We start from the raw sequence: 26,800 nt of genomic DNA on the forward strand, positions 1-26,800 counted from the left end.
AATATATGTTAGCAATGTCTTGCAAAGGTTCTTAATGTAACATATCCATAGCAGCATCTGTTCCGCAGGCAGTGGTCGCATTGAATTGGGTACAAGCAGTAAAAAACGATCCATAATTGTTACCTTAATTCAATTGCGATAGCATGGTTTAAGGAAAAAATGCATATTATGATAATAATAATTAAAGACGTTTAACACGCAAAAAATTTAGGTATATATTAACAAGCTATATAAATGGAACATTGTCAGGTAAGTTGCATTGCTCTTCTGTAGCAAAATTAAGCTTTCATCCTGAAAATAGTCACCATTTTGGTTTTCATCGTCAGATTTAGCATCCTGGGTAGGTATTCAAAAATCTGGGGATTAGTGATGTTTGCTTTTCCTTTTTTGGATAACAGCTTCAACAGTCCATTCCTTGTTGATGTACTTATTATAGAGTCATCAGCATTTAGTTTGGTAAGCGGATCAGTTACAGCTGTTTTAAAAGCTGGTGATTTTCCTGTACTAGGTGGACCAACAAAGACTGTAGATAGGTTAAGATTCATGTTGTATCCCGACCTAACTTCTATCATTGCTCTTCCAGTTGATAATAAATAATTCTTGGTGTTCAGCATTGGTAGTAAAAGATAAGCTGCGTTCGTGCCAATTGATGTTGCTTTTAGTTTCAAATATCTGCAAATGTCTTGTGGCAGCGCTTTCTCGAAGTCTAAGTTTACTTTAAATAAATGTTGAGTAAGTTCAGCCCATGTTTTATCAACTTGGTTAATAATAATTCGTTTAGTCATTTTTCTTAGATATGACAGTGGAAATGATTTAACGGTAAAGAAGACAATGTATTCCTGAGAACTAGTTGAAAACGGCGCATGGAAACTCTATTTAAAAACGGCGCATGGAAACTCCATTTAAATGAGGTTCCCAAGTTATCATTAAATATTGGCGGTTTAATGGTGCGTGTTAATGGCTGCATGGTTGAAAACAATATTTCGAATTTTTGAGTTATCATTCGCCGACCGACCGACTCTAACACCACATATTTGTGACGTCCGCTATAAGACTGGTTTAAAAAGAGTAGGTGTGTGTGGTAGAAGACATGACCAGTGAAGCAGGAAGATCCTGAGCGTTAAGAAAGAAAAAATGTGACAATAGTGAGGTGGACGCCCAACACTAATTTTAGGGGCAGGCAGAAATCGTTCAGATGAACTAAATAAGAAGCCGAACCGGCGACAGAATTTAAATATGGACATAAATGTTTCTTTAGCATAGGGATAACCCCAGCCACATAAAGAGAAATGAGAGTGATGGCACACTGTCAGGGTCGTTGGATGTTGCAGGGAGTTGTCTGGTACAGCACAAATAATAATTGGGTCTGATAAGGTCATAGCTATATATCCCTCTATATTTGTGAGGCTAGCCATGTGAAATACGCCTTTCCGTGGCAATTTCAGTAAAGCTAATGCAGAGATTGTATGAATATTGATAGCTAAATCACCACGCATAAACCATGGAAACAGTGCAAAAGTTAGACTAAACGCGCCGCTTTCTATTTATTCCCTACTACGACGCCCTCTTTGTTGACCTTCTCGACTGGAAATCATAAAAACAGGAACAACAGACCTGCGTACCCTTGTTTCCACGGCTTTATGCATGAACAACGCGCGCGCAGCCTTTACAAGTGAGCAAATTTTCTGTACTAACAAATTCATTACATACTTTGCTCCCGGTAAAATAGAAAAAATTAAACTGCAAGTAAAAACCGTCAATCCTGTTATAATAAATATATTTAACCTTTACCTAGTCCTAGACACAAGATTGAAATAATGATGAGATATAATTGTTCGAAAAACAAAATAGAATACTTTTCAACTTTTTTTACATTTAAGGCAAAAGAATTCAAACTTCTGAACAGCATTTAGGTGTCACGAAAATGTGGGTGTCCCTATTATGGACAGTTTTTCTCGTTCATCAACCTCACCCGTGTAGGGCTTGTTTTTTTATAAGGACGGTTTTTTTTAAATCAAGGATTTAAGCCTGAAGTCGTTTTTATGTTTTCCCATCTCCTTTGGCAACCTCGTTCCCAGGGAATTCTGCCTTGTGATGAAGTTTCCTACCGTTTTGTTCTTTGCTAATTTGGCATATATCAGGCAAAAAGTTAAAACCCTCCTAACGAATCCCCGACATTTATACCTTGCACTGCTTGTTAGAAAAACCACAGCGTATTTCAAAGAAATTTAGGAGTCCGTGCAATTTTCTTGATTGATTTTATTGAGTTAATGTGTAGAAAAACAAAACGAACATCTTTTTCGGCGCTTTATCGACAACTCCCGATCGTAAAAAAGAAAAGAAAAATTATACAAGCACAAACATAACAAAATTATACATATATTCGTAGAACTACTATATTACAAACATAGGAGTTAAAAAAATTACAGTTATTTTTTTTTATATCAATAATTAGTTTTCTATTTATTATTTTATCCACAAAGTTGATTTATACAAGCTGAACTAAGGAACCGAATAGTTTTTCAATATTTCTGTAATATGTTTTTATTTTTATCAGCTTATTGAATGTCTATGATATTTGATATGCTCCATTTAAATGATTTTTAAAAAATATTTATCCTTTCCTTAATTTTCGCGTTTTGATGTGATACATGCTTCTGATATGAGTGCTATACTCGCCTATTTGTAGTATCAGAATTATTGACTCTTTTCAGGTAACTACCATCCGTAAATTTTATCTACAAATTACTTTCACGTTTTTCTCTTTTTCCCCCATAACAACACTGTAAGTAACGACTTAAAAAAGCTGCAAAGAAGGTCAATACATAAGTCAACGCTAAAATTTGAACCTTCTAGCTAAACCGCTATTTTCAAACCATTTTAGGCATCGTAAAATTAGCTACTCACCAGACCGTACGGCCTGTCAATGGAAACAGACAGCGAGAGTATGTAAGGGGAATGCCTTGTCAATGGAAATAGGCTGTGAGAGTATGTGAGGCTATGCCCTGTCAATGAAAACAGGCTGTAAGGACCGTTCCTCATTTAAAATATAATTCATCTTATTTTGTTAAAACTACTTTATCATCAGATAAACGAAAGTACGGTGTAAAACGTTGTGTTTTTAACATTTTCGTCTTTTTCATGTAGAGATTAAAAATATATTTGTCACGATCCTCCCCACATTAAATAAAAAAAACTAAGAATTTAGAGTAAGCTTTCCAAGCAAGTAAGCTAAAATAAATAACATATATAAGTGAAACTTAACACGAAAGTCAAAAAGCAAATATCAAATCTGGAGAAGCCACGTGATTAAACGCATTACCTCGTTTTACCTCGTTTAAAGGCGACAAGTAACTCAAGGGAGTTGATGAAAGTATGTGGAATACATAACCATGCGATATGAAAAAAGAGTTTTGGCCTATCCGCGACCATGAACGCAATAAGTTATGGATTTTCATATAAAAAATAAAGCAGATTTCACAGACATTTTTAATTTGTTTTTCCCCTAAAATATTCCCGATTAGCTACTTGTTGGCATTCTCACGTCAACGAAAAGAAGCAGTATGAGAAAGGTTTAAATGTTTTTTTGCATCAAAACAGATTACGTCACAAGGTTTATGGTACTTTAAAGCCACTTCTTTTGCGGTTTCTATGTTAAACAAGCTGGCCTAAAAATAGAAAACACTCCATCGCATAATGCTTAAATCTTGTAATACCTACTACACATATAGAGAATCAGCGATGCGATTGAGTGTCTAGGCTGAAGTGTCATCAAATATAGTTTTGGCTTGTAGAAAGATATTGTTAAAAAAAATATGATAAGTGCGGCCGATACTCATTAGCTTAGTTGATGGTAACTGATGATTTGAGGCTGTAGATTTTGACGAAGGAGAATGCACTGAAACAGCTGGAGAGGAGGACCATAGTGAGTATTGTTCTTTAGAAGTAAATAAAAGCTGCAAAACTTGATGCTAATGTGCTTTTTGTATTAGTAATACAAATATGGATTGCAAAGGCAGAATGCTGCACTGCATGGGATTAGTGCCAGACCTCCAATTTATTAATATCCGAAAAACTTATTTTAGGGCGCTTCGAGCGATAAATCGGAATAATATATCAGGTTTTTTTATGGAACAGTCATATTATTATTAAGAAAGCCAGAAGTACATCTTAAGACATATTTATGGTGGAGGTCCAGTGGATGCACACTGGCTGAGTGCAAAAGAAAGGTCTCTGGGAAGGTCGCAAATTATGAACTTTTAATACAGTACATGAGAAATACGTGGAATCTCTCTATCTCGACTACTCTATCTCGTACTTCTCTCTATCTCGAACTAAAGTCTTTGTCCCTTGGATATTTGTGGTCCGCCTTTTCCTTTCTTCATCTCGAACTTTCCCTTTCTCGAACAAATTTTTTGGTCCCTCGCGAGTTCGAGATAGAGAGATTCCACTGTAATTATTGTACCTATCATGATGCACAAATGGAGTGACAAATGCACAAATCCGCCGTCAGACGACAGTTTACATTTTTTAACGCAAATGTATAATGAAATTGATTGTAACAGACAAAATGAGTGACTGAAAAATCTTTACCACATCCACCTTCTCAGGGCATAGTTCCATAATAAAAAATTTTGTAATGGTAACAAAGTTTCAAGGTAATAGACAGGAGACTATGTACTGTGTAACACTTAAATTTAATTGGTTGGAAAAAAGGGATACTTGTTTTTATTTCATGTAGTAAAAGATTCTAAATTTATCAATTTTATCACTGAATATAAACAAACATAATATTGTGAGCAAATCAGAGTTGTTGATAAGTGTTGGTGACAAAGATGACTCAACAGATAGCGAGACTTGTTATCAGAAATCGCTTGATCAAAAAGACTGAATCATTAAAACTGTGAGTAAGTACTTTAAGTACATTTATATACCAATCTAACTAAATCATGAGTAACACAATGCGTCAATGCGTGTTTAGTTTTTTAAATTTTAAACCCATAACTCTAGAACTTATTTTTCGTCACAAGCGATTCTATTAGCTAATGAAGTTTTCGAATGTACGGGGATGGTAACATAAGCTGAGAGACAAAGCAACTTCCAGCAAAAGTATTGCGCCATGTTACACTTTTAAATTTCAATTTTCACACTGTGTATAGAAGTGAAGCTATTTTGGTGAGTTTAAAGTCTGAAGTATGCTAATTGCGCTAGAAAGTGTGACCAGTAGATTAGAAGTAAATATCGCTGTGCCAATGGTTTTTCGTAAGACTGTAGAGCTTATGTTCATATATATCTGTATTTGAATTTGTCTACAGTAGCTAACTAATTCTGGAAAAACAAATCGAATTGATTTAATCAACGGTATTGCAATCTATAAAAGCCTAGGGAAGAAGAGTTGGCAACGATGCTGTTGTAACCCCCCCACGCCCACCACACGTATTTAATGTACCAACCCCCACACTACCCACACCCGCATTAATGATTTTGCTAATGTTTTTTCTCATTGTATATGATTTCTATAACTCCTCTTTATATAATAACTAAAATGTCGCCCTCCTCTGAAAAAAACACGTTTTAAATATCTACAATATATTTTTGGAGAAACATGAAAAGGACTGGAATTATTATAAACGTTTAATTAAAGACACACATTCTTCGCTTTTAAGTTTATTATCCGTGGACCGTATAGTAGCTTGCTTCTTGTCTCTTTGAATCACAAATACACGCTGAACAAGAAAAAACAAAAACACAGAACTCCTAATTCTTTGGAATATCCTAGCACAGTCGGTCGCTCACACATAGATAAATCAATAATTATACAATAAGTAAATACAGAAACAAAGAATTTATTGTTCAGATAAAAGGGAAGGTTTAAGGATAAGCTACCCAAAGATTGTCTTATCTCTTAGACACTTATTCTTAATTCTTGACGATTTATAAATTATATTTCTCTGATGTTGATAAATATTCAATTCGTGATTCAAACTGCTCAGTTTTATCATTAAGTCTTTTTTAATCACCTCAATTTTTGTATTAATCGGTTTAAAAATCTCATTTTATCGCGGTTTATAAAAGAACTATAATTTTATTTAGAGTTTTATAGAGTTTTGACTTTTCTACTAAATTTAAATAAAGACATGAAAACGTAAACAAACGATATCGTGGTTTTAAACGATAAGTTTCAAGTGCGCGACTTTTGTTTCAACACACACAAGAAATTGACAAACTACATTACGTGAAAAACAGGATGTCAAGTTGATAGTCGTAAGTTTCTTAGATGATTTTATTTTCATGGCGCTAGCGCTCTGTTTTTTCAATAATCTCTACCTACGGCTCTTCCTGCTACTGTCAATTCGGATTTGCAGGAAGCCCTCCATCAGGTCATATTTGTGTCATTTCTTTGTAATGACATTTAGTATTCTAAATTCTAAATCCGAGTATATTCGGGAAAATAAAATCCAGATAAGTGTTGGGAGTGGAATTAATATATGTTTCGCACAAGAGCTGCTAAGTTTGTACAACATATTTAGCACATGAACAAATTTATGTGTATAAAAAAAGAACACATTTTTATTTGTCAAAAGTGTCTTCTAAAATTTCGCAACTTAGACTCCAGTTTTGTCGTAGAGTTAAGAATCAAAGGGAAAATAGTTGTAAAGCAAGTCAAAATTTAAATGTTGCTAAAACAATATTTTTATGTCAGCTTAACATGAAATTAGTTTTTTAAGTTCTCAAAGTCACAAACAGAACAGCATTGTGTAAGTAAAGGAAAAAACAACCGTGGAAAGTTGTAGAATCTTGACAAAAGTTTAAGAGTTTTTATTTGTTTTGTGCAGACTCTGGCGTCAGTAAGAAAATAAATTAACGTTGTACAATTGCGACATAATATTTTTGGAACATTATCTAATTGCAGATAAAAATGTTAGCAAGTATTAAGTATTTCAATAAATGCAAAACATTCTCTTTGGAGTCGCAAAAATGAATGTAAAAAAAAATAATATTTGCGCACACAAAATTTATGTAACTATATGACAATATAGTACACAGTTAGCATCGTGGATACCATGAAATCAGTGCAGGATGTTCTAAAACAATTAAAAAATAATGTTTGGAAAAAAATCTAGCAAAAACATAATCTTGCAGCATTGACGTAAGTGAAAAATAATCCATGACGCAAGTTTAGGAACTTAATTCGTAAAAATTTATATCCTGGAGATTAGAACACCAAAAAAAAGAAGAGCAATAATGTGTAGGTTGGATGAAAAATGAATAAAATAAAATAAATCAACAACCATAGTCTACCAGAAATATAGTTAATAGTACAGATCCCAAATATGGTTAACAGTATAGTTGAATAATAATAAAAAAAATTAATAAATAAATTGAACTTATTGTAAACGTCCACCGCCCATGACGTTAAAGTTATGTATCACAAAGAATTAAGAAAACATGATAAAGTACAAATGTTTATATAAGAATAAAAATACACGAAATGTCATCACAGTGTAAACAAATTTTCGCGTCACTTCTCGTGTTAATCTCACTTGCTCAGTAAAGACTATGTGACAGTTAAGGAAACGGAAGTGTTGTCATGTAGCCTGACATAAAAGGTAAATACAAGATGGTGACACTGAGTCACGTTTGGTACAGATTTGAGTTCCACTAGAAAGTTGTATATGCTTTTAACAAACAATTGGTAAAGGTAAAAATGAAGCATTAATTTTAGAATATATTCTCGTCTGCAAATATATGTGCTATATTGTTCTCAGGTTGACATTTTAATCTTTATTTTTAAGAAATTTGATACTGCGTACAGAAACAGGATTGTAAAAGTGAGTTGGGAATATAAGAACTTACATTGTGTTAAACGCAAGATAGAATTATAATTATGGTTATGAAATGTAATATAGTGTGACGTTTAACTCCAACAGAAGAAAAAAACAATACTTTCTATTATACAAGTGGTTAGTATTTAGTTACCATAGATCTTTTAATAAACATTAATTGTAAAGATATATGTTGTGAGCCTGTTGCAGCAATAGAAACACTTTTTTTGGTAGGGTGAATAGAGACACATATACAAGATTTATTCCTACACATTTAAACTTAATTGATCAGTCGGTCCTCTCTGAACACGTGTCATTACATATTTTACTGATCGTGACACGAAAACGATCACACAGGGCCGACGAATTGGTATTGAACGTAAAAAGACGAACACGTTGACTAACAAAACCCATGTCCTGTTAAGGTAAGTGGACCGCATTGAATGAGACGACATTGACTTTAGATCGTACTGGTGTTGAGATCGGGCCTTGAGATGGTACCGTCAAAAATTGAATGCGCCAACCATTATACCACTACAATAAACGCGTGTAGAAATTGATGCAATTAAAATCACGTGTCTTTTAATCTTATAATACCGTATCACCGTATTGATATGTATGTAATGCATAGAAAAAAATTGCAGAAAAATGATCTCTGTTTTTCCATAGCCAGTAACAATTTATCTTGCTAAAAATAAAAAAAATGAAAGGCTGTGATTTTGTGATTCAAAAGATGAAACGATTGCATATCAGTAGCTATCAATATGTTCTTCAGTGTTATCGTAAACGTTTTCTTTCTTCCCAGGGAAAACAACAAAGTCTGTTTCTTTTATAAGTGAAGAAAAACAAGAGATTGTTTTTCTTTTGAAATGTTTCTTTTTTTAGTGAATTTGTCTTATTTTAAATTTTATATGACATCATAATGCGATCAAATTATAACTAACGAGTATAGATTGGAAACCATATATTTCCAGATTCTTAATCATTAATTTCCGCTGTTCTGTAGAATTGGATGATTCTATTCTGGAGCTCATTTTAATTTTTATAAAGAAGTAAAAAACTCATGTTTATAGACTAATTCTTATCATTTTAGGCCGCACACAAACACACACAACAACTTAACATTGCATGTTACACTTATGTAGCAAACAAGCTGCTGACGCAAGCCGTCCTGTAATAAACCACGTGATAGACACGTGTCTCTCATTTAATATGATTGTTGATAATCATATTCGCTCCGCCTTCTTTACATTTAAAGATAGAATCAAATATATTCATTAAATGCTATTTTTTGTGGAAGTGGCGCCTCGTCCACTAAATGCGGTGATAGAACTGATTAACCGTCGTTGCTTTAATAATTTCGACCGGTGTTGTAAATAATGTTTCAGAATCTGGTAACGAAGTACAGTTTACAATTTGACTGGACTCTTTGAAGATAAGCCTTCGGGGAACAACGAAAAGTAATTTTTTATGTTATAAACCACCATACACAAAGCTTTCTAATAATAAGCAAAAGTTTCTTTCGAAAGAATCACAAAGAAAAGGTGCAACTTCCATGTAAATTATAAACCAATAAAAGATAAGAATTTGTCTATTGAAGTCCACTGGATTGAGATTGGTAATATTTGTTTCCTCTTGTTCAAGATTATGACTGCGGTTAGAACCTTTCCGGAAGCCTATATTAACTATCGTTAAAAACATCAAAAAACAACTCCGAACAATATATTATTTTAGACATTATCTTTTTAATAACTAAAAATGGTGTCTTAATTGAGTTTATCAACCATTGGATCATAATAAGCTGAAAATATTATCATTAGCGGTTGATAGGTACTCCATTACGTATCAGATCAGCTGTTTCCGTTCATATAAAACAGGAGCAAAATATGCTTGAAGAAGGAGTTGTACAAAATGAGTTGTGCAAAAATGAGTTCAGTTTGGCGCTTTTGGTGCGGTTTGGTTTTTTAAAGCTTCTGTTTTTTGTTTGTATATATCTTTGTTAGACTTATCTGTCTTCCTAATCAGCTATTAAAATCTTATTCTCATGCTGTATCTAGCATGAAATCAAAAATACTGACGCAAAATAGAAGACAACATTATTATTTGTGGACTTTATTTTTAAATTATTTGAAATTTGAGGTATGAAATGCTTGTTTTTAATCTTTGGTACTTTTCTGTAATAAAATAATCAGCTTATGCTTACGAAATATGCTTACGAAAACACATAATCAGGCTCAAAATATGCTTATTTAGTAAAAAATATTGCCGTTTGAATTTTAAACAGCAGAGATTACAACTTCAATCTCTCTACACTTTGGTTAATTGGTTAACATATATAAAAATAAAAACTGCTCACAAAACAAAAAAACGTAAATGCTTTCACAAATTTTCTTAGGCTTCAGATAATGCTCAGCATATGCTTAAAAATGAGTAAATTTAAGCTCACGGATGATTATAAATGGCATGTTTATACAAAAAAAGATGTAGTACATATTGTAAAAAATTCTGCTTTCTGCAGGGAAGAATTCTTTTGTGAATACAATTGCAACTTTAATCTCTAGTTATATCATGATAAGATGATGACGATTTCAAAAGTAAGCTGGGGTTGATCAACAATGTTTCTTTTTTTTATGATGCGATCTGCTAGGAAAACAAAACATCTTTTAAGTTTTTATTGGGAAACTAATTCTGACTAAAGTAGTGTATATAAGATAACAAACGGGTTTAAAACTCCATGATTTATCTCGACATTCAGCAAGTTAAATTGGTTTTAACGCGATGTGGTTTAACAGTTCTCCAAGTTTTTGTAAAAAACTGTTTCACGAAATTCTTCTATTTTTATTTAAAAGTACAAAGCAGTATAAATAATTAATGAAAGGAAATGAATAGAAGTTCTGTTGGAAATATCTACACTTCTCTTTTTTTCTGAAAAATTTATTTGCTGTGTTAAAAAAAAAAAGTTTCTTACAGAAATCTCTTGAAGCGGTTGTTTGTTGGTTATTTTTTGTTTGGCGTTCAGCAAGTCATGTTATATTGAATCAGCCGCGGTGTTACATATATACGTTCAATTTTATTTTAAGATGGAATATGTTTTTATTGGTGCTGTTTATCTTTGTAGGATATTAACAACGCTGAATTTTTTTGTTTTTATAGAGAAATATATGAAAAAATATATAAAGATAGAAGAAGTTGTGGTAACAAAGTTATTGGTACTCAAAAACAAAAAGTGTATAATAAGTTAAACTGAAATTATGGGGGCGTATTGCATATCTTGTTTATGGCTCACTACAACTATTCTGTTTACATCAGGGATTATTTTCTCCATGCTATCGCCAGTTTGGTTTGAAAATTCGAATGTGACTGCATTAAAGCCAAACACTACAAGCACTTCTACAAAAATGTATGATACATCAAGACAACAGAGCAATAAATATGGGACAGTAAGTCAAAAAGTCAATGCAGTAGCAAGCTTTGGTCTTATAAGATACTGTAGAATCTCAGAATTAGACGACGTTATGGTCAAGTGTCAATTTTTTTCCAGCCTACAGGAAATGCCAAGCATAGCATGGCTTATAACAACTATCATATTTTCTATTGGTATCGCGCTTTTTCTGATATCTGTTCTTCTTTCTGCATTTGGAATATTTACAAGCAAACACAATGGAGATAAACTACGAATTGCTTTGGCATACCTACAGGTTATTGGAGGTAAGAAATATGATCACATCTTGTTACTATGAAAGCAACTTTCAAAGGGCTGCTAGGAAAAGGATTTTTGTGCAATTTTAAATAAATAAAATTTTAGATAAGTAAGAACTTTTTGTTTGTAACTTGCTGCCCAAATTTTATAGGTGTATGCTACGTGTGCTCAATGTGATAAATTATGACACTATTTTTTTTTTTTTTTTTAGTTGTTTTTCTAGTAATTTCTGTACTAATGTTTCCGCTTGGACTGGATTCCAAATTTGCACAAGATGTATGTGGAACAGACGCTCGTATGTATCTATCTGGAAGCTGCCAAGTTGCCTGGGGATACGTACTAAGTATTATGGTAATATCGTTGACCATGTTTTCTCCAATACTTGCGAAATATTCAACAGAAATGAAAGAAGAAGAGAATGAATATGAATTTGAATACAAAAGTGACGTTGTTTCAATATCCCCAAGCAGCAATAGCAAAGTGATGACTACTGTGTAGAAATAAATTGGTCCACATTGGATTACAACTAACACTTCAACTTCGTCCTACGACCACAAGAAGTCTATTATTAGTAGTTCAAGATTCAAGTTCAAGAACAAATTTCTCTTCCATGAAATGTTTCCGTCTGGAAGTTGGTCATGTGTAGCATTTCCTTAATTACATATGTAATTAAAGCAAGTTAATTGGAATAAAGTGAAATTATTGTCGAGAGGTGAAAGAAACAATGGAATTTAATCATTGACATATATCATAAAAAGTTCTCATACAGTTACAAGGACCATTTTTTATTACCCGAAAAATAATATGTCAAGTATAGGTACTTCCTTGGACATAAATTAGTGGAATTAGTGGTGGAATTTTGAAGATCGTAACTGCAAGAAATTGAGAACTTCTATCTAGATAATCTGAACTCATCAGCGTTCATTTTCATTGTTTACAGTAGATTTAAGATCACGAGTTGTTTTTTTTAAATCCAAAATCTTAAACGAGACTTGGACATTTTCGACAATGTTTATACTTTGCCTACACCACTGCAAATGTAAAACCTTCTCCACCATTTTGTTACATACCTACAGAAGCTGTCACATACACAATTTATGTCCAGTGCTGTAGTTCATACAAAAGAATTATATTTTTAATAACAATGACAAGATTTTAGAACAGATCGTTACATATTTTGTAAGCTGCGTTGTAGCGGTTTGAACTTGTTGTGTTTTGCAGCTCTATTTTATTTTTATTAATAAAGCGTCTGAGGAGTTTAATGATATAAGGGAAACAATTTTGTCAATCTTCTGTCGTAAGTATTTCTACACTTCGACATAAACAGATGCCTTTGTTTAGCAACTACACTGCTTTAGAACTTTTATCAAACAGGATTCTTTGAGCCTTTTTTAACACTAATTAAGAACAACAACTTTAAATAATTAGTTTTCTCCTCTCTAAACATTATCAAATTGTTTTAAAAGCACCCCTGTTGTGCTTTACCCTTCTTAAAATGAAAAAGAAGAAACAATTTATAAGTCAGTTTTTTTCATGTTTTTAACAGTTTACTTTTGATTAATGTATATATAGAAAAAAACTGCTTTTTATAATTTATAAAGGTAGAATCAATAGAGCTGTTATTTCAACAAAATTCAAAAGGTAAACATTGTGGCATTAGTCTACAATAACACAGAATTTAAGCTGAAAAAAGCATATGTTTGCGACAATGCTTGCTTTCATTCTCATCCAGCATTACTGAGACTGAGAAAGTTCTTAAAATGTTTTTTGATCAAACTTCAGTTCATTATTATTTTAAAGTAAACTTATTCATGGATCATGGATTTAATTTCTTTCGCGTACCTTTTCTCCTAAGAAATCTCCTTTAGCGGTAAAGCACTGAGTCGATGTGTTTTTAGTTTTTAAAAATTTTAGAATGTAAATGTAAATCTTATAGTTTTTATTTATTTCTTAAATAAATTTTATCTGTAACCTGTTATCGTCGTTTCATGAGGTTCATCTAATGCTTATTTCAAAATTGCCTGTTGGAACCAAGAAAAAAATATATATGGTGAATTAAATTCAAAAAGTATACATCAGGTTAAACGCACATTTTCCATAGATAGCCGATTTTTGTAGAAACTAGAAATTCTTAGAAAGTCTTTCAAAACATTGAGATGTGGTCATCAAAAAGCATTATCCCTTACCTGCGCATTTTGTGGTTAGTCATCTATAGCACGATTTGTATTTGTCAAGTAAAGTTGCTACACAGTAAATCCAAATTGGCACTCCGGATGGAGTACATTGTGCAGGTGAATTTTGTTTCTTTCATCTCGCTAACAGTGGATGCTTGCTTGAGCTTGTTGATTTAAAAAAATCAGTCTTGTTGTAGACCTGTTTTAGACGTTTTATAGACGTCTTTCTTTCAGTCTGTATTGCAGACATTGTATGCCCTCCACGTTGTATATGTCATGGCACAGTGTGCGTGTTTTAAACATTAAAGTTAAATTCTGGTATAAGGATTTAAATGTTATTACCTTGTCATAGGCAAAGACCCCTTTAAAAACACCTTGTCCAGTTGTTTACGCGGGGACGATAATAAGTACTGATTTATTTACAATAATAATAATTTTACAACAATAATTTAATTTTTAATGTACAATTTCTATATTTTCCAACAACAAATGAGAAGAAAAGAAAAAAACAAAAAAAAAACACATTGTCTTCAAACATTTAGAAAGAAAATGTTCTAAATAACCTGACAGCGTATTTGAATAAAATTTTATGAATAAATCTAGAAATGTGTTTGAAAATCTTGGTACTAATAAATAATAACTACTAACTTAGAAATGCAAACTATTTATTCTGAAAAAAAAGATCACTCTTTTGTCAGGAAAGAACCAGACACACTCGATTGCCATTAGTAGTCTTTGTTGTGTTATGCTGGTGAATGTTTTTTTTGGAAAAATGTAAACTGTAAACCGACAAAGATGAAGACTCTTTCAAGCGTTTCATCGACATCAGACAAAACGAACTGAGGCTTTGCTGCAACTAACTGGGGGTCATTATGAGAAGGACATCTCTTAATTTATGTACATTTTGTAGAAGAAAAGAAGGAAAGTTATAACAATAAATACAGAAAAAAAAGTATTTAAGTAAAAAAGGTCATTTTTTAACATAACTTAATCGCGCATTTGATTATTTAACAGCCCCCCCCCCCCCCCCCCCCCCCTTTAAGTTATGTTAAACACCACGACTGCATCAGAAAACACAGGTCTAAATTACGTCTAAAGGACATCTTTTTAAAGGTCTGCTTATGCACATCCTTCGCTAAACCATGGAGATGGCTAAACCACAAAAAAGACGTCTTTTAAACGTCTTATTTAGTCGCAATAGGTGTAAAGGACGTCTAATAATTAACGTAGAAGACGTCTAATAATTGCGCCTCTTTCAAAGACGGAAAACAGACCTTACGTCTAAAAACGTCTTGTGCCGGCTAGATTGTAACTAATGTCTCATGATTTTGTAAAGCATAAACTAGAAGTCATGCAAAGAACGAAAGAAGGTGGCGCTCAAATTATTATTTAGCTTTTGTTACGTAATGTAGTCGTGACTTTGTTACAAAGTAAAAAAAATAGTAAAGAGAAACGACCAATTGTAGTATCCAGCCAAAGTTCATTACTTATTGGCCACAAAGGTAGTTCTGACATATAATAGGAAAGTTTTGTAGAAGAAATAGAGAATGGCATTTATTTGGTACCCAATGGGACAGATCAGAGATAAAATGTCCCATTGCAGTTATCTTATTTATAGCAAAATTTTTATTGTCATATTTTTTGATCACATATATATTGCAATTAACTAATCAGTAAATGTGATTAGTGTTACTTTGTAAAATTATTGTAATACAGATAATCCTGAAATAATGTTCTGTTTATATTTTGTTTCGCAATAACATAGCAATGAGAAGCTAGCTTACCGTTTTCTTTACAACTGTTTGCCATTTCAGTTGATTATTTCTTTGTTTTAAAAAAGCCATAAGTATATTCTAAACTATTCTAAAGTATTCTAATCTTTTTGTTATTTATTATTTTGTTCCAGCTGTTACAAGTTCATTCATGTGTTACATTGTAGTCTTGGTTTTCGTCAAAACAGTGACATAAATTTCTACGCTATCATTTTACTCGATGACTAAAAAGAAATTTTTGCAACCCAACTCACTTTTCCTTCGAAAAAAACACAAAACAACCGAAAATTTCTGTTTATAATACTTTCCCGCGTCTGTTTGTTTTGTTTTTTATATAAAAAACAAAAATAGCAATAAAATTATAATCAACCTGTCAGTCTATCCAATTATTTGTTAAGATCTAATAATATCTATTTTTTTTAAAAAAAAACGTCACGAAGGCCATAAAGACGTTTTTAAAACGTTTTCATGGCCACCAGCTTCCGTGGCGCAATTGGTTAGCGCGTTCGGCTGTTAACCGAAAGGTTGGTGGTTCAAGCCCACCCGGGAGCGCTAATTTTTATTCACTTTCACCTTTAGGGGGAGGGGGGGGGGGGGGGGTTCACACTAGAATTTTAAAAGCATGCTATAAATTTAAAGCACGATTTAAAGCGTGCTTAATAATGTGAACGCAATTTTTGCTTTAATAAAATGTCTTTCAAATTATGTTTACCTGCTTTAAACGTGCTTTAAATAAAGCAAAAATAAAGAGTGCTTCGAGGCACTCTTTCTTTTTGCTTTAGCTGCTATAAGTGCATAAAACAATAGAATATAATAAAAATTATGCACAAGTATTGAGTATTAAAAGTAAGAATTTTGAGCGGGTATTATGAAAGTTAAAGTTCATTCGTATGTGAGAAAAACAACAACATGAACGTTTTGTTTTAAATTTTGTTTACAACTCTCCCTTTCATGTTACCGGCAACTTGCTTTAGTCAAAGCATGCTTATTTTTATACTAAGCATGCTTTATTCTAGTGTGAACCCCCCCCCCCCCCCCCCAGGGGGCTAATGTTTGAAACGCAATTTCGGGAACGAAAAGTTGTTTGATGGCGCGCCGTTCATTTTTTTTGCGCAAATGGCGCTTTTTTGCTTTTCGTACATATGTTTGGCTGATTTTCTCTCACATTTTGAATCTTATCGCACATGTGTTATATGTTACGCTGGTTACTTGTTGCGGATGTTGTACCCCTTTTTTAATATATACTGTAATCAATTGGGTATATATTTATTTTTCTGTTATCAATTGTTTTTGAAAAAGGATTTATTGAAAGAAAAAGAAAATATTATTGATATCTTAATTTTTAAACCCTTATATCTCATTAACTGTTGATCAACGCTTTAAGCTCTACAAAATAGAGGATACGTGAGGCTAAGTTCTTATGTTTTTGTGAATGGGTTGCTGACGTCATTAAAATTCAAATGACGCTTTTTTCATTTTTATTCTGCCTTGGTGGAACTGTGAGAATTTCTCTCTTTTTTAAAAAATAGCCTTCCGCTCCCGGGTGGGCTTGAACCACCAACCTTTCGGTTAACAGCCGAACGCGCTAACCAATTGCGCCACGGAAGCTGACAACGCGGTAATGCATATTGAACAACTACCTTTTTTCCTGTAAACAATGCACTTTTCTAGAAAAGAATGTACTAAATTAAACCTTTTGCCATTAAAAATATGTTATCTATAAAATCAAGAACCCCTAAATACTTAAATTGGTTATTAACGTATACGTTTGAAAAACAGAGGCAATGCTTTTTGGAGCGTCGAAGAGAATCGCAGCTCAACTGCATCATCTCCGAGTATGGTACGGAAATACAATTGTTAATAACACCAACTCTTAAACTTACCTTAGACACGTTCTCGATAAAAGTTTGACGTTGAATGATGACTTTGATGCATTGTACAAAAAATGTTCAAATAGCATCATTTTAATGGTCAAACTTCGACCTTATTTCACCAAGGTTGCAGCTATACGAATTTACTTATCTACGATTCTTTCAATACTGATGTATATACAAACATGGTAAAGCTGCATCTCACGAGAACACAGTTGTCCAAACTGAGATCATTGGAACAACGTGCAGAGCAGATTGTCAGAAAAGAACTGTTGTCCACCGAAAACATCGTCAAAAAGAAAACAATAATTTTTGTACGAAAGTGGTTAGATGGTGACTTTCAAGGTTATTTCGAAATTTAGATTCACACAATAAATACACAGAATAACCAGAAGTTAATAAAATGTAAGCTTGAGTTTGGAAAAAAGTATTTTTACTATATGGGAGCAAAACTTTATAATGATCTCCCAATCAAGGTTAGAGGCGAAAGTGATGCCAATATTTTTTATGAATATTTAAATAATTTATTTATTTAGGTTTTTCAAATAAGCTTGCAATTCGATTTTCTTGATATTGGATTTTTTCACTTCCTATTCAATGTTTGAGTTTTTTGAGTTTCAATTTTCTGTGCTGCCATTATACAATTTTGTCACATTTTTGTCTTTTGTCCTTGTGTCTAACGCACACACATACACTTATAGAGGACGCATATTGATAGCAGTCATTTTTGTAAATAACTGAATTGTATATCCTCTTTAAAGATTTTCTAATAATAATAATAATAATTTTAAAAATTTTTGTTAAAAGTACTTCGCTCCGGGTGGGCTTGAACCACCAACCTTTCGGTTAACAGCCGAACGCGCTAACCAATTGCGCCACGGAAGCACGTGCTGCCGATGTGAATTTGAAAAGTGGCTGAATATAAAACAACTTTGTGGCTCCCACTAAATAAATGTGATAACCTGGTGACAAAACTATTTTTAGCAACATTCTCACAAAGTATTGACATGGTTGTATTAAACGGATACTAATCGGTTTTGAAATTGTACTGCGAAATACAAAGCCGGATGTCAAAAGTACAGACCGAGCTTGCGAGGTTTGTGCCCTTGATCGAGGGTATTGTGTCTCACTTCAAATTCAGTATTGGACATTAGTAACAAGCGCTAAATATATGTTCTTGACAAAAAAGCTTTGATATATAAGTAAGACGGCTGACATTCCCTTAGAAATCATAAGAATAAAATAATGAGTATAAAATTATTAAGAAAAAAATATTCTAGGACAGTTATACTTTTTCTTTTGTACTACTTCTTTCTATCCAATACCAAACGGTTAGTATAAAAAAATGTGATGATTTGATTGGTTCACGGCTCATTAAAACAGGATTTTGTATGGAGTCATTTTAAGCAATTTTGAAAGTCATTACTATATCAATACCGTGGCAATGTAAACACTTAGAAAAACAAAAAACAACAGATTTCCATAGCACACAAAAGAATATAAAAGTCGTTCATTTCAAACTATATTTTTTGTTTCAGTTCACATAAACATTGATAGGTAATTGTGTTGCGGACTTACACAAATTTCAACTCGAACAATATTAAATTCCAAAAATATCAAAAATCGAATATTTATTTTTTTCTTCCTTAGTGACTTGTATTTAGGAAATAAAACAGATGCCAACTAGTTGTATTCTCAAAATGCAAAGTCCTCGCAACCTCCATCCATAGGTTTGTCCTTGGACTTTGAATTAAACGGAACTGGACAGTTATCGTTTTATCCCCTAATTACATCTCATCTGAAAAATAAATTTCCAGATGTGAAACAATTCTTATTCTCAAGTCATCAAAGAAAAAAAATATGTTCCTTTTTCGGTATTTTTGAATTATTTTTTATATATTTTTTTAAATATTTTTTTCAGCTACAGTAAGTTCATAAAACCAATTCGGATCTTTGTTAAGCGAATTATTTTTACTTAAAATATTATTAATAACAGCTTACTTAAAATATTTTTAAGTGAGCTGGACTTATATATTTTTGTGTGCTCACCACGGAAACCTTTCTTTTATTTGTTTACGTTTTTTGGTACCATTTTAATAATGGCTTCCAAAATCAGGTAGCATGTGTTCATACAAAGCGTTGTTAAAAAACAGCTGTAAGCCAATCAAATCATCGGATCATCCAGGCAAAAAACTATATAACAATTCGAACTAGTGCAAAAAAATTCAACAAATTGTAAGAAAAGTGCCGAAATTTACAACTTCCTAACAGTGGTTTGAGCAACAAAATAATTTTTTGAGGAAACTAATGAATTTATTAAGAAGAAATTCAAAATTCACAAATGTGTGTAAGCTTAAAGATGGTTTTTAGCATTTTAATCTCTTACAGATCTTGCATGCAAAGCGAAACCAAGAGTGCGTTACGTAAACAACAAAATTATTTTTTCGAAGATTATCTTGTTTTTCAATTGTTTTTCCTTAAAGTTTCAATTTTTCTATTTCATAAAAAGCGGATGGAAATTTTCAAATCCTTAGCTAGAACTGGATAAATCTCTTGAATCTCAACAATAGACACGACCTGCGCAGCTTCATCCTTTAACTACTCGGTTACGATTTTCGCTACAAAATCTATTGACCTTTGAACACTCTAGATCGGTGTTTGAATAGTGCAATGAATTTTTTACAAGATCGAGTACTTTCAATTGCGCTCTACCCAAATGCGATGCAGTGAAATTTGTGAATTTCATTTTCTCAACAATGCATGCCTTAACGGTACTTAAAGGGTTGATGTTGTTTTGTTAACTCTTCAGCCTTGTTACGAAGAACAGGTAGAAAAAAGGAAAATTGAAAAAATAAAAACAATGTCACTAAACTGTATATACCAAGCTGAATATGAAATTTTCAACAAATTAATTTTTAAATTAAACCTCCAAACAATGGTATTGACATTGGGCAACCAGAAATTCGTCAAGAAGTGTTGTAGAAGGAATAAATTAACAACTAACTTAACATCATACGAGACGAAATACATGACGTAAAATAAAAACAAACTATTCTCATTTTGTTCTATCGTATTTGCAGATAAATATATACAATTCAATTTATTTTGCTAACAGTACACATGCACTAATTTGAATGTCATTAATTTAAACGTCTTCTATTCCAAATAAATTTCTTATTCCCTTGTTTTATAAATCTCTTCTGCAACAGGATTCAAACATTTATTTATTTAGATATTTATTTTCCTGATTCTTCGATTATTCGAATTAGCGGGTGTGTACAATACATTACGCTGTTCATCATGAAATTCCGATAATTTTTTTTCTTTTTTAAAGTTAAACTTAACTAAATTTCCGTTTTACTAAAGCTGGCATATTGCAGACCCTTTATAGTCATCATACAAACAAAAACATTTTGGAAAACAAATAATAAATTAATGTTTATGAGTAGGACAAGACAAGATACATTTTTCTGAATCCAACCTCCAATTTAAAAACACAAGAATTTTAAAAGACATGAAAGGATGACAGGAACAAGTGGTAACGTGTTCTCGAATGGTAAACAGACTGACTGTCTTTCTAAATCTAAACTGTATGGTAAAGTTGAAATACAATTGTAGGACCTTAGGTTGTCACACATTTGGTATATATGCTGTCGCATTTTTTCTTTAATAAAATAAAGAAATAAAATAAAAAAAATTTCTTTTGAAAGGTTCAATTTCAATATTTTTACTTCCTTAAGCTAAAAAAGGATAACAGGATGACATTTTTGTGCATATTTGAGAGTCATTTTAGCCAGTTGTGATATTTTAAAAGCACAAACTTTTTTAATAGAAGATAAAACATATTGTAAAGTTATATACAATGCGTGTAAATAATGAATAAGTTATAAACGAAGTTGGATATAAAAAATAGATTAAATGCTAACTATTTACAGGTGTATAGTTTAATAATAATAATAATAATAATAATAATAATTTGAATGCGTACGGACATTTAGAGTTCGTCTAAACACGTGGCATGCCTTTTCGCGCATGCGTTTCTTTACGCCAGCGATGACAGGATAAATATCCTCTTACATCTACACCAAAGCAAATTCAAAATTCTACAATCACTAAAAACTCATGTCGTAAAGTTCTTAATTTCTTTTTTTGGTTCTAATTTATTTAGCCTTGATATTCATTCTTCTTCGTTCATTTTATAGTTGGTAAGCAGCAACTCTTTTGCTTTTAAACATCATTCTATCATTCTCTGTTGCATTAAAAATCCCTTTTTCTGTCTTTTTACACAAGTGTTGATGTATTCCTGAAACAACAAAAGAGAAACATGTTATTATTTATATTATTCATTTATAAATATGTTTTTCACTTCACTTTAATATTAAAATTCTGAAAAGAAAAGTTACAATCTGAAAAAAAAGTTACAGTTACTCGTGCTTTGACCCTGCAGACAAAAAGAGAATATTCACTAATTCTGATTTTCAACTTAATTATATTGTTATGGATGTTAGATATGTTTTCAGTTCTAATAGAATGTAGTACAACTTCTTACCTGGCACGAGGTACAGCTTTTTCTTTCTTGTCAACAGCTAAATAAGGTAAAATATACATAAAAAAATATAATATATAAAAAGACTTATATTGTCAAAGTTATGTTAAGCCTCCATTACTCAAGTCGCGAAGAAAGTCGTCCCTAAATTTAGTATGGCATACTGAGTCAAAATATAAACTGTATGAGCAGAACGAATGGATTGAACCACAAACTAGATTAAAACTAAACAAATGCTAATTATTTGTAAGAAATCGAATGAACACATGGGTGGGGATTAATATTAACAAGTTAAAACTATTTACCTCGTTTACGAGGAGTGTTCGTGATCTCCCTCGTTGTTTGTTTATATTTAGATTGGCGCCCAGTCAAATCCGATTTTTCACGCCTAATTACCATTTTGCCGGAAATATCTGACTTTTCTCGAACTAGTCTGGGCGAGCCTGTGTTCTCCAAGTTTCGTTTGCGTATTCTAGATATACTGGCTCCATCCATAGATTTGGATCGTTGAATAACTGGTCTAGGTATGCGTGATTTATTGCCCACAGAGTCCTTTCTACTAAGTAAAGATTTTGGTATCCCCGATTTTCTTTGCGTATCCGCAATCTCGGTTTGGGTTGACATGTTCATGGAAGGAGGCTGAACACTCCTAGTGGCAGGCTCAGATCGTAAAGAATTAAGTGATTGATTTGAAGAAGACAATGACGGGGATGCTCCACGTCTTCTCACTTGATTGCGGCTTTCCGACTTCTTTCTTGATACGGAGTTGCAATTTGTATTTAAACCTTGGTCCAGTGAACCTGATAGATGTTTTGGTGTACTTTTACTCCGTGAACGTTGTTGCGTTTGACTTTTACCTGTACAATAAAAGAAATATGTAAGTGAATGGGAAAAAGGAAACACTTTTAGCTAGGTAGACCTGTTACTTATCGTTTTACGTTTAATCTTTATTTCTTTTTGGTATCTTTGTGGAAATAGAGCTAAATCGTAACATAAAGTAACGATACAAAAAAATTAATTGAATTTCAGCGCCCGAAGGCGTAGGAAATTCTTTAAAATCGTCGTTCTTTTCTTTTGGAGCATTTTTTGAGAAAAAATCGACCCTGGGATTTCACGTTCCTCTGATTTTTTGTTACCTAAATGTCATTTTAGGCCAAAATTGGTCCAAAAATTAAAACTACTTTATTTTCGACAAAGTTTGGCACAGATTACCATAAAGAATTGCTGAACATGATGGTGACGTCAAAATTTTGGTTTTTTGCCACCTTAAATGTCATTTTAGGCAAAAATTGGTCCAAAAATTAAAACTACTTTATTTTCGATAAAAATTGGCACAGTTAATAAAAAAGTATGCTGAACATGATGGTGGCATCAAAATTTTGATTTTTTGTCAACTAAATGCCGTTTAAGACCAAAAACGTTTCAATCGCAAGACTTTCAACCATGATGAATGATAGGCTATAATTTTTGTTAGCAATTTCTTTTAAAGTGTGAGTTTATTATGACACGTTTCGTTTTGTTTGCGTTTGTTGTAAGATATAATGTCACTTGTGTGCTTTATCTTCAGAGCTTCGTGCACCAAACCTGCGAATGTTTGGCACGATAACACAACAAAATAGCAGGTTGTCATCAAATATTTTGGTAGCGAGCAGAAATTCTTGGAGCCCCCAGGGCTTCTTGTTCTATTTAAAAAGAACGATCAGATGGGAAGTCTATTTCTAATCTACATGCCTTTATGTCTATGATCTGTTTGTTAATAACTTATTGATTTTTAAAATTTTTAAAGCAACGACAATGGTTTGGCTTTGTAACAATCCTGATAAAAATTTGTTGAGACAAGACAATTAAGTTCGAAATTGCATAGGTCATTTCTATATTATATTCACGCATTTTAAACTTATCAATGTCCAGGACTTAGGATCTTCAGTTATATGATTGAGTCTCTTATATGTGCTATTTCTTGTTGACGTCAACATGCCTATTTTTCACGAATTTTGGGCCCTTTGTGTACCATGTGGATTATTTCGTACGACTAGCACATCTTAAACATTGTCTGCCTGTACTACATGTGTGCACATATTGCGACGTTGCAGCCTGTGGGCTAAAGAGCATTGAACGTTTGACGCTTTTGACTACATTTTTTTGAAAAAAAAACTGCCTTTGTCTCAATACAGCTACCCCAAGTCTGTGAAGAAAGGAAGTTTTGAAACTGTCAGCATTGTTCATATCCAGGTGGACTACAAAAGTCAAAGAAGTAAAAAACAAAACATTTCTTCGACGCAGTCATGCAACCATATCTCGGTCCTGAGACCAGACCGTGCCCCCAACCTTATTTACAGCCTGCACTATCATAAGTATTTACCTCTTTTTTGCGGTTGCGGGGTGAGGTAATCTTTCTTTTTTGTCTTTCTTTGAATTGCATCGGACGTATGGCCTCTTTTCATAACAAATTCGTCAAGAGGATGATGATTTTCAGTGTCGCTATTTGTTACCGTCATACGACGTTGTTTTAATGTATTCAATTGACAACGTAACCACCTGTCGCCTCTGTTATCGTAAATTGACGGGTCTTTTAACGTCAAGTCAAGAGTTGGTTTGTTGTTTTCAAGTAATTTAAGTTTACTGTCTATTTCTTCGATCGATTTTGTAAAAGAAATAGCGACATCGGAATAGCTTGACGTCTCCACCATTCCCGAATTTGCGCTGTTGCTTAAAAATGAATTCTTGCGATAATTAAGACTTTTCCGGCCTATATCTTCACACGAACACTAAAAAAACAAAATTGTAGTTGTAATAAATTGATGGATTTCAAAATTTTAATCAGAACACATTTTAATAATACTCACATCTACTCTGGAAGATTCTAGACTGCCTGAACCATCGCTGCTTTCAGAGCACATACTCCATGTATCTGAGGAAGTTGTACTGTAAGGATCTGATTTTATACTTTCTCTTTTCTGTGAACTTTTCTTACGCTGCGGAAGATTATTGTTATTGTTTGCCACTGGTGATACATTGTGTCCATGGTTGTCAATATTGCCTACGACAAATACATAGTTGTCAAGTAATAAATCAATAAAAAACGTATCTACTGGACCTAGGGTGTATTTCACGCAGTCCATGCTTGTTTGTCTGACTGTAGTTTTCTTGGTGAGTTGCTTTAGATTGAGATGAGGCGTTAAAGGTATACAAAGAAATGTACCTGCAATTTTTGTTCTACATGGATCATGTTTTGTTATATAATGATCAAATGTATCCCAACCTCCACCGATGCGAACCATCACGTGTTTCCGCATAACCTACAGAAAAATAATTTTTTTTTGATTACAAAAAATTTGAAAAAATAGAGAGGAGAACTTTTAGAAACAAATTAAACGTGTGGTCGAACTTACCCTAACAAATATAAGTGTGTCATTTCTGCCGAGTTGATATTTTCCTTCTGCTAATTTTTTAATTGGAAATCGGTCGTAACATGTGCATCTATTGACGATATTGCGGACCTGAACAAAGTGGACATTATAACACAGAAGTTGGAACATAGATAAAAACAATAAGATTTAAGTAAACTCTATCAACAGAAAATGCGGGTAATTTCTCTACATTGACCGATGAGAGAACTTCAACTTTTCCCACTAAACCCTTAATGTTCAAGAAATGATAAACGTTCAATAACAATTACTTACCATTGTATCCAAATTATTATCCTCCTCTAAATCTATTGGTTTTGGAGGTGGCCTTCCCATTTTTTCATTTTCTTTGTCTTTCTCTATTTCTTCATCAATTTCCTTTTCAAATTTTACAATTTCAGGGGGTTGCACACCAAACTTATACGCTTTGCGTGCAACATCCAATAAAGTTAACACGACCGATTTTTCGTTTTTATGTAAAACTAAATCTTCACTTTCAAACAACACAACATCTGGAATACCAAGCTCCCTACACCATGAGATAAAATTAGCAACGTTGTCACGTGCTACGAATGATCGAGGCAACGCTCCTTTTTCGGTGTAATACACTTCTTTAGCAGGAATTTTGAGATTTTCTTGTGGATTTAGTATCGAATATTCTTCAGCATATCTTTGTATCAACCTAGCCTGTTGACACAATATAACACCATTTTCAAGGCTTTCTAAAAAATGATCCGGTTTGACAGTGACATGAAATGCTAAACTTGAGATCCATTCAGATAAATCTTCTCTCATGGCTTGCAAAAATTTGGCTAACCAATACTGTCGAAGAACTGTTTCTTGTTTTCTGTATTCGAGATCAGAAATGCCATTCGTTGGTTCGTCCTGCGTCATTATGTGTTTTGTAACGTATTCCGTCAATTAATTTATTCAACGTTCTATTAATTATTCTAGAAAATAGCACATTTTCGAACTTAGATGTCCTGATAAAAGAAACTTTGAAATTTCCAGACCAAACTAAATTTTTATCGCAAAACAGCTGAGAATTATGTGATAATAGAAACTTGATCAGGAATGTATATAACGAGATAATAAGATTTTTCCTTCTTGGACCTGTTTTTCTTGATATAATATATAAGCGTACATCAATGATGTACGCTTATATATTATATCACAATCTTAATAGTTGTCAAAAGAAAAGCATTTTAAAATAAACAACAACAAACAAATTGCATATAAAAACAATAAATGTTTTCCTGTTCTCAAACCTCTTCCCATCCTCGTGATACTGTATATACCACGTCGCACAACGAGGGATTTAAAACTCAACCATCGTTGTACGAACTATTGTACCCACAATGCAATCGCTAACTACCCACAAATCACAAATATTAATCATTTTTTTCAGTAGTTAACATAATCAATCAATATTAGAAATATAACGAAATGTTAAGACAGAAACCTTTCAAAGTTATAATATAAGAACAAAAAATAATATAATAAA

General features: G+C 32.7%; 2 protein-coding genes and 2 non-coding genes across 9 annotated transcripts; 2 read left to right on the top strand and 2 right to left on the bottom strand.

Annotated features, from left to right (window-relative positions):
• Positions 1-6,098: 6,098 nt before the first annotated feature.
• On the top strand, positions 6,099-13,497 carry LOC130623816 (LHFPL tetraspan subfamily member 7 protein-like). 6 transcript variants are annotated; one of them, XM_057439340.1, is made up of 4 exons: positions 7,432-7,964; positions 8,061-8,251; positions 8,920-11,534; positions 11,738-13,497. In XM_057439340.1, the coding sequence occupies exons 3-4, from the start codon at positions 11,078-11,080 to the stop codon at positions 12,022-12,024; spliced, it is 744 nt and encodes a 247-aa protein (XP_057295323.1). In that variant the 5' UTR covers positions 7,432-7,964; positions 8,061-8,251; positions 8,920-11,077; the 3' UTR covers positions 12,025-13,497. The 6 variants fall into 6 exon arrangements, with proteins under 6 accessions (XP_057295325.1, XP_057295326.1, XP_057295323.1 ...); XM_057439339.1 differs by having other exon boundaries at positions 7,432-7,702; positions 7,797-8,251; XM_057439342.1 differs by lacking the exons at positions 7,432-7,964; positions 8,061-8,251 and adding an exon at positions 6,099-6,264.
• Positions 13,498-15,950: 2,453 nt separating this feature from the next.
• On the top strand, positions 15,951-16,024 carry Trnan-guu (transfer RNA asparagine (anticodon GUU)). The gene has a single exon. It is a non-coding gene; the product is annotated as a tRNA-Asn (tRNA).
• A 982-nt stretch (positions 16,025-17,006) lies between these two features.
• On the bottom strand, positions 17,007-17,080 carry Trnan-guu (transfer RNA asparagine (anticodon GUU)). Its single transcript has one exon. It is a non-coding gene; the product is annotated as a tRNA-Asn (tRNA).
• Positions 17,081-20,541: 3,461 nt separating this feature from the next.
• Positions 20,542-26,573, bottom strand: LOC130623735 (GAS2-like protein 2A). Its single transcript, XM_057439247.1, has 8 exons — positions 25,573-26,573; positions 25,282-25,389; positions 25,092-25,188; positions 24,736-24,929; positions 24,252-24,657; positions 22,195-22,746; positions 21,893-21,929; positions 20,542-21,646 (listed from the first exon to the last, which is right to left on the bottom strand). The coding sequence occupies exons 1-8, from the start codon at positions 26,188-26,190 to the stop codon at positions 21,625-21,627; spliced, it is 2,034 nt and encodes a 677-aa protein (XP_057295230.1). The 5' UTR covers positions 26,191-26,573; the 3' UTR covers positions 20,542-21,624.
• Between the last annotated feature and the right edge of the window lie 227 nt (positions 26,574-26,800).

Source organism: Hydractinia symbiolongicarpus, chromosome 13 (assembly GCF_029227915.1).
Source record: "Hydractinia symbiolongicarpus strain clone_291-10 chromosome 13, HSymV2.1, whole genome shotgun sequence".
Classification (NCBI taxonomy): Eukaryota; Metazoa; Cnidaria; class Hydrozoa; order Anthoathecata; family Hydractiniidae; genus Hydractinia; species Hydractinia symbiolongicarpus.

What these genes read in the sequence shown, in the direction of transcription:
- LOC130623816 (XM_057439342.1), top strand. Translation starts at nt 11,078, where the DNA reads ATGGGGGCGTATTGCATATCTTGTTTATGGCTCACTACAACTATTCTG. An exon ending in ATACCTACAGGTTATTGGAG is followed by an intron (nt 11,535 to 11,737) that starts GTAAGAAATATG and finishes TTTTTTTTTTAG; the next exon opens with TTGTTTTTCTAGTAATTTCT.
- LOC130623735 (XM_057439247.1), bottom strand. Translation starts at nt 26,190, where the DNA reads ATGACGCAGGACGAACCAACGAATGGCATTTCTGATCTCGAATACAGA. An exon ending in ATAATAATTTGGATACAATG is followed by an intron (nt 25,390 to 25,572) that starts GTAAGTAATTGT and finishes CACTTTGTTCAG; the next exon opens with GTCCGCAATATCGTCAATAG. An exon ending in TAGAATCTTCCAGAGTAGAT is followed by an intron (nt 24,658 to 24,735) that starts GTGAGTATTATT and finishes TTGTTTTTTTAG; the next exon opens with TGTTCGTGTGAAGATATAGG.